This window comes from Etheostoma cragini, chromosome 13 (assembly GCF_013103735.1).
Source record: "Etheostoma cragini isolate CJK2018 chromosome 13, CSU_Ecrag_1.0, whole genome shotgun sequence".
In the NCBI taxonomy this organism is placed as follows: Eukaryota; Metazoa; Chordata; class Actinopteri; order Perciformes; family Percidae; genus Etheostoma; species Etheostoma cragini.
This window is the reverse complement of record NC_048419.1, coordinates 120,225-128,146: the sequence shown is the minus strand read 5'-3', so window position 1 is coordinate 128,146 and position 7,922 is coordinate 120,225. Positions and strand designations below refer to the sequence as shown.

General features: G+C 41.8%; 2 protein-coding genes across 3 annotated transcripts in view; one reads left to right on the top strand and one right to left on the bottom strand.

Annotated features, from left to right (window-relative positions):
* The window catches only part of LOC117955809 (C2 domain-containing protein 2), a 14,398-nt gene extending 8,661 nt beyond the window's left edge, over positions 1 to 5,737 (bottom strand). For both annotated transcript variants that reach the window (XM_034890531.1, XM_034890532.1), the window contains exons 1-4: positions 4,824 to 5,737; positions 4,019 to 4,114; positions 2,503 to 2,622; positions 108 to 209 (exon numbers count right to left, since the gene is read on the bottom strand). In XM_034890531.1, the coding sequence (XP_034746422.1) occupies positions 108 to 209; positions 2,503 to 2,622; positions 4,019 to 4,114; positions 4,824 to 5,105 (600 nt within the window). In that variant the 5' untranslated portion in view covers positions 5,106 to 5,737. The remainder of the gene's footprint in view (positions 1 to 107; positions 210 to 2,502; positions 2,623 to 4,018; positions 4,115 to 4,823) is intronic.
* A 224-nt stretch (positions 5,738 to 5,961) lies between these two features.
* atg101 (autophagy related 101) lies at positions 5,962 to 7,451 on the top strand. Its single transcript, XM_034890533.1, has 2 exons — positions 5,962 to 6,493; positions 6,606 to 7,451. The coding sequence occupies exons 1-2, from the start codon at positions 6,242 to 6,244 to the stop codon at positions 7,008 to 7,010; spliced, it is 657 nt and encodes a 218-aa protein (XP_034746424.1). The 5' UTR covers positions 5,962 to 6,241; the 3' UTR covers positions 7,011 to 7,451.
* Positions 7,452 to 7,922: the final 471 nt, after the last annotated feature.

Sequence of the window (7,922 nt, the reverse complement as noted above, 5' to 3'; positions counted from 1 at the left end):
GAGAGAGAGAGAGAGAGAGAAAGAGAGAGCTAGAGAGAGAGAAAGAGTGTATTTGGTGTATAAGCACTACTACAGAAAGCAGGTGCATCTCATAATCAAATTGTTACCTGGGTAAAAATGGGCGTCACCTGCAGCTCCCCCCTGTCCAGGTGAGACACTCCCCAGCTCACCTTGACCTCATCCTCAGCTTCCTGCATCTGTAGGTCAAGCTGAGGAACACAGAGGAGAGAAAGTCTTATGGTGATCAGAGGTCATACAGTGCTCTTCAGCTTCACTTAAAGTAGATCTAAAATAATATTTAAATAAAACCCAACGCTAGTTCTCTGGATATCACACAACATTTAGAACATACTGAAACTCTGTGTGTTGTTTAAACCAAATAAATGGGGTAACTCTACCTGCTTTAACAATTACAGTGTGTTCCTGTAATTAAACATATGGCCCAACCCTAGTTTGACATAAGAAAATTGGTGAGGAATGATTTTTGAGCGTAGAAGGTTGTGTGATTGTAGGAATTGGTGTTCCTAGGTGATTAGGGCTGCTCGATTATGAAGAAGAAAAAAAAATCATAAATTACGATTAATTGGGTCATTATTGAAATCACGATTATTTGACATGATTACGTATTGACTTTTTGAAAAGATGTTGCATTTTTTGATTTAAAAAAACAGTGAAACAGTTAAACAAATTGACAGTGAAAACCCCTTGAAATGTGAAATTTCCCATACAAACTTTTTGTATTATGGTTTGTAACGTGCAAAATAATCGTTTTTCTCAATTACTCTGTTTTTGCGATCATTAGGAGCAAAAATCATATGGCACTAGGGCTGTGCGATCTTGGTTACTGATGAAAGGGTATACTTTCTGTTAAAATCATGTTCTGTATTCCTAATCAGTAGAATAAAACCTTGAAAATGACGAATCTCCATTTTCACTCTCAAAAACAACACTGATGCCATGGTCAACAGCATACACTCCCTAGAATCTCTTGTCAGTCTGACAAACAGGAAAAAAGTTAAGTACAGAAGGTCAGCAAGGTGTACATCAACAGCTAGCTCATCTGATCGAAGTGAAAGACAAAGGGAAGAAAAGAGGGAGACAGAAAAACAGACTGGGCCATCCTGTCCCAGCATGCCTGGATTCCAGTGGAAGACTGAACAGCCGCCTCTGTGATGCCAAACAAAGGGCTCATCACATAGCCATGAGAATGCTTAGATGGATCCAGAAGAACAATCACAGGCTGCATTGATGGGACCCGGATCATTTCAAACAAACAGTCTCAACTGAAAGGCTATAGTATGTTAGCATAATAATACAACTCCATCTACAGAAATAGCAAAGAAGTAGCTTATTAAATATATAACCATTAAAATAGTTGAATACCACTGCCTGTTGTGAAGTCATACAGCAGAAGTGTAACTGTGGTGGTAGTGCATTTCACATGTGTGTCCCTAGTCACATTCAACAGACCATGTGGTGTAGTAGTGTGTTAAAAGGCAAAGTACACTCAGCAGCACACCACAGTGCATGGGGTGTATTATTGTGTCCATGTACTGTAAACGCCCGGGGCTTCTGGTCCACATAGCCCCGCACCCCACAACATGACAATCCAGGACCATTCTAGCATGGATCTCAGTCAAAAGCTAACAAACGTTCCAGTGAATCGATGGAGACATTTGAAAAGGCTCTCTGACTTTTCCAGACTAAGCTGAAACAATTAAGAGTAAAAAGGAGACAGTAGGTTACCTTTATGTTCCTGCCACAACAACTAATCCACACCCAAAACAAATCGCCCCGCCTCTAATCCTGACTTTAGCTTTCGAGTCTCTCACTCCCCCAGGCTGTATTTATGCCACACTGAGTTTGGCAGGGGTGACAAGCACCTTATTGGTTTAAAAATAGCCTTAATACAATTGGATTAGCTTGTATAGTCACTTTAATCCATACTTTGGTGAAGATTCAACACGGACACTAAGCACAGGATTAAAGCGTACCACGATATAATGCACACAAACCATTACATATCCCAACACATCACCTGTGGCTCCCTTCATTTGAATACTGCAACATAGACTGAATGAAGGAAGAGTGTTAGGACAGACAGTTAGGGAGCCATAGTCATAATTTACTGAAAAATGTGCTCAGTCAGATTTGGGTATGACAAATAAAATAAATTGCTGCATTTTCCAAGGAAGAACAAGGCAGGCATTAGTCATTTGTGTTTACTGTAACTTTCATTAATTCTGTAAAGGTCCTGGGATTGTAGACAAAGTGGGCCAGTCTTACTGGAAGTGCGCCTGACAGTGACTTTAGTGAGGTCTCCTGGACATTTGCCAAGCACAGAGAGATACCCCAACCATTTAATCTAAGACACTTGCCCCCAGTGAGCACATCACTTTCAGTATAATTTCCCATTAAAGTAAACCACAATGGAGTATTGTTTACCAAGTATGAAACTCACGACTTTAATAGATGCTCTAGGACTAACTAAAGAGCATTTACCTGCAGCTCCAGTGGAGCTATACAGACTGTGTATTTACAAGGATCTGCTGTAGCCATGGCTGCTGATGATGCCCTGAGAGAGAACTGAAGCTTCTCCCCAACGACACTGCAGCAAGCGGCCTGTTGGGAAGACAAAGTGAGGCATTAGTGTTATATAACTATGCTGAGAATGCTGAAGCTAGAGAAGTGACAGCATTTCCACGTGACTCACTGGTAGGTATATCATGAAATATGAAAGCAAATATGGAGGGAAACTAGAATTTGTATTAAACTGTAAGGTGCTGCGTGTGTGTGTATAGAGTCTTACGCAAGAAACACAAACCAGTGAGATGTGTTCAAAACACTTTTGCCTAAACTCATCCAGAAGCAAAACATCTGACTTAGATGAAGTTCACAATAACCCCAAATGTGAAAAAGGAAGAACATCTGTACTAGCTTCCAAAAACATTATCAGCCTATTCTAGCGTGCAATAAATCACTTTTATTGCAATGGAATGCAACAGTAACAGAGTAAAGTTCTGTAACAGAAGAAATTACCACACAATTGTAAAGAATACTCAACTTGAAACATTTTTTATTCATTCATTCATTTCAATTTCAGTGGAGGATGTGTGTGTGTGTGTGTGTGTGTGTGTGTGTGTGTGTGTGTGTGTGTAGTAGGCTATTAGATCTTTGTAAGGGGAAACCTACGCATAAACATAGGTACTGGTGCATTCCTGTCTGCCTCAGTGTTGAGCTATGTAAGCTTCTTAGAGCACACACACACACACACACACACAAACATACAAACATACATACATACATACACAGCGTGTGGGTAAATATAAGCCTCTGTTCATTAAACTCCCCACAGCCAACTACAAAGCACCTGGTATTTTGCTCCATATCATGATGATCACAAAGAAAAGGCTGAGTTTGCATTGGGAGTAGTGCAAAGCAAACCAGGGCAGCAAACAGCACACAATTTGGCCCTATTTGACCTCTCTCTCAAAAAAATAAAAGCCCTCCGGTGGCAGTTAAGACAGTCTGCAGCAGCTTGGCAGATAATCTGTATGACCATATGGTCATAAAAGTTTTTCATTGCCTTTTTATAGCACACGTATTCATTCAAAGTGTCTTTTTATTTCTTTAATAAGCATGTGAACGCATCCAAAAACGCTAAGCAGATTAATTTGCCAAATCTAAATTAATGGGGGAAATGTCTGCACCAAAGTTGGCGAGTTGATGAGTCAGCGCTTGTCTACTGTAGGCTAAAATGCAGCCCCGGTCGTAGAGTAGCTCCCTCTTCACTGAATTAGAGAAGGAGAGATTGATGTGAAGGACAACAAGGGAAGTAGAAGTCTATAAGTGGCTGCTGCTATAAGCTGATGAATGCTCAAGCTGCCATGAAAATAAAAATCTATTATTGACCAGTGGTTGGGGGGAGGAGGACACAGCACCGCACTCAACAAAAGTATAACTGATCCAAATTAAAAGTATGTTTCTGTTTTCCTACAAGACTTTATGGTCAGCGTACCTTGTTTCTGGCAGACTTCTGAAAGGTGGACACTTGGCAGACCATGAGCTCAGATGCCTCGAGATCGTCCTCTTCAAATGTCAACAGAACAGGACTCTGGGGAGGAAGAGGATGGACACATTAAAAACAAAAGCAAATGCCTATCGCACAACTCACAGAGATGGAAAATGAATTTTTTCAGCCATAAATAAGAAGATCTGGGCTGTAATTCATCATATTGACAACATAAATGCATGTGTTCTGACTTGATAATACCTAGGTATAGAAATTCCCCCCCATAGAGGATTTCTAGGGCTGGGCGATATGAAGAAAATCAAATATCACAATATTCTTGACCAAGTACCTTGATGCCAATATTGTAGGGTTGATAATTGGTGGTTTTACAAGGAGATTTTAGATAAATAATTATCAATAAAGTTGACATATTGATTACGTGTGAAAAGGCACATTATAAAACAGCTAAGAACACCCTGGAAAATTCTGAAATTTAGATTACATTACTGTGAAGTAAAACCAGTCATACTTCAATATCCAAAATGTAAGACGTTATAGATCCCTTGCCCAGCCCTAGATGGTTCAGTAGTAGTGCGTGAAGGTGCAAAATGTACACGGCTGAGAGTAACTTAAAGTAGAGTGAGACTGTTGATGTCAAATGTCTAGAGATGGGGTGAGATTCGACTGAAGTGGCTGGGACTTTAAAGGCTATACAAGAGGTGATTTTCTCCAGTCACATCCTATGACATTTATTGGAGTCACCTGCCTGCCCCAGAGAGTAGAGTGGGGGCTTGGTGATCATGAGACTTACCCCACGCTTCCTTGACTGCTCATTCAAAGCCCTGCACCATGCTCCTCTCCACTGGCTTTTCCAGCTTTTTAGTGACAGCGCCCACCGCAGCAGAGCCGCGGCTTCCTCCTTCGCCGCGTTGTCCCCTGCTGCTGTCTGCCTAGTTAATACACGGCCCTTTTGGAAATACTGTACGAAATACACTATTAGAGTAACCAGGGATGCGAAGAAAAGTGTGACCATGCATAGCCACTGCGGATCCTCCACACCAAAATATGAACTGGAACTCTCAAAATCAGACATCCTTTGCAAATGAAAACGATGCTCACAGCTTAACACACCTCCTCTGAGAACTATCCTGGCTACCTCATAGTATGTACTTAGTCAGGAACGGCTAAAGCAATGGTCCACAACTGATAATAGCACTGATCTCAACCCCCAACACAAATGCTGCTTATTGGGATCCACACTGCAGTACTCCATAGTAGCTTTTTAAAGCCAAAGAGAGACCTAGCTAGAGCAGGGTTAAAGAGCTAAAGTAGTCTCTAAGTTCAAATAAACCTGCAGAAAAGCGCCCTCTCTTCCTCTCATTGAATATGGTTGTTAGCTTACTTAGCTAGCTAATCTTCGCCACGGTTCGCTTAACTTGCTATTCTTCATTAGCTATGGAGCCGCCAAAGTTTCCCAAATAGGAATTATTTCCAAAGTCTGCGGTTAAGGTCCACCGGACGATATCCACATATTGAACGAGAGACCCGGGAAAACATCCTGAAAGCGAAGAGAGAGCAGTTCTTGCGGCTACTTGACTTGCTTTGCGGCTCGGTCTGACGGTCTGACGGTCTGACTGTACAAAGTTGTCGTTCTAAACGGTCATGTGGCACAAACTGTAAGTCCCAGAATGCACAGCGACAGATTGCTAGAGTTTGTTGTTGTCTGGTTATCTTCCAAAAAAAATGCGTAAATACCTACCTGAGGCCAAGGTGGGGTATTTACAAAGGTTTGGTTGTAATCAGGAATAATGGTTTGTATTACATTAAGCTCCATTAAAAGACGCAGTTAATAAAAAACCCACTCCAAAACAGTATTGTGAACCTCGCGACTTGCCGTAGCTTGATTGTCCCGCTGTCATCTTTACCATACCCTCCTGTCCTGTTTGTAGCAAATATTTAGCTTAGCTAGCGAGCTAGCTTACTCTTTTTTTCAATGTCCCCGTGGTCACCTCGCCCACGTTAAATTTGGAGATGGATTAGCCTTTATGAAAAATACTATTTTGTATTTGAATATACTGCGATACACTGTGGGCTAGGCCCCGCCCATCCGTAGAGGTAAACAAAGTATCGGGATCGAGCTGGGACATAGCAGCCTTCTTCACCCCACTGGAAGCGTCGCCTGTAAATGGGAATAACAACAATAATTTAATAAATAACAATCATTTCGCCATGAATTGCCGCTCAGAAGTTCTTGAAGTAACAGTGGAAGCGAGGCAGGTCGAAGAAGCTATGCTGGCTTTGCTGCACACCATTTTACTGCATCGCAGCTCCGGGAAATTCCACTACAAGAAGGAGGGCACGTACTCCATAGGCACCGTGGGCACACTCGACATCGACTGTGACTTCATCGATTTCACCTTCGTCAGGGTGTCCTCGGAGGAGCTGGACAGAGGCATCCGGAGAGCTGTGTCTGAATTCAAGGTAATTTGTGCTTTCGACGTGTGATTGTCGACTGTAACTTCAATGCTTGGCTTGGCTTGGCTTGGCTTGGCATGCCTATAATTTAACCTTTGATTACATGTTTGGGTTAAAGGATGCGTTGAGCATCTCTGGCAGCGATGGCGTGGGGCAAATCTCCCTGGAGTTCTACCAGAAGAAGAAGTCTCGCTGGCCTTTTTCTGACGAGTGTATTCCGTGGGAAGTGTGGAGCATCAAGGTCAACGTTGTCAACCTGGCCAATGAGCAGGAGAGACAGATCTGCAGGGAGAAAGTGGGCGAGAAGCTGGGCGAGAAGGTGATCAATGTCGTAGAGGTCATAAACCGCCACGAATACCTGCCAAAGATGCCCACCCAGTCTGAAGTGGACAATGTTTTTGACACCAGTCTCAAAGATGTTCAGCCCTACCTTTACAAAATCACATACCAGATCACAGACACTCTGGGCACCTCTGTAAGCACGACAATGAGACGGCTGATTAAAGACACCCTGGCGCTGTGAGGATGCTTCAAGACAGAAAGAAGAAAGATTGGGATGATTTTATCCATAAAAGTATCTAAAGTCTTGTCTGACAACTCTTTATATGATCAAAAACACAATTTGACAGCTCTACTGCTGCTAAAATGAGGCTGTGTCATTGTAAACACCTAATCCGTCATTTATTTCATGTCTCTGTTATGGTTTTGGTATTAATTGTACTTTAAGAATCTTGATTATGTAATGTTGTTTCAAAAGAAGTTTTGTTTTTTGCAAGCTTTCTCTTTCCAAATGATCTTTACCTTCCTCATCTTGAAATGCAGAGTTAACACATTAGCAAACTATATATGGCTCACGTCCACTATATATCACTGACATTCTCTCGAAAGTTGTTGTTGATAATGTCAGATCTGTAAATTATTGTTAATCTTTGACAATAAATGTTGTTCACTGTAACTGATGATACTTAAAGTCAACAAGCATAGCGCTTTCTAACTTAAGATTGATTCTGTATACCTATCCCAACCTTCGAGATGAAAACTGCTGACAAAGAGAAACTCCCTAAACTGGATTATATCATTTTCTTTATGCAAAAGATATTTAGAATTTGTGAGCAGATTTCCTCATCTATGTGAAAACTTCCTCTCTGCACACACTTTCATGGAGTGTGTGACCTGACACATGGGTAGGACAGGATTTCCAGTTTGCCATTTCCCAAATTAAAGCAAAAACCTCCAAAGTTCACTCCCAAGTTTCCAGCCAGAAATTGTCACGGTGGCCTGCAGCTTGAAAAACATCCCGCCGGCTCAGGGTCGTCTGCCAACAGGATACGCGTGTGTCCGTTTTCACATACTGTAGTTACACAGTTAGATCCATCAACAAGCTCTTTTTGCCTCAGCAGTCACATTGATGAAAGCGCTGTTATATATATATATA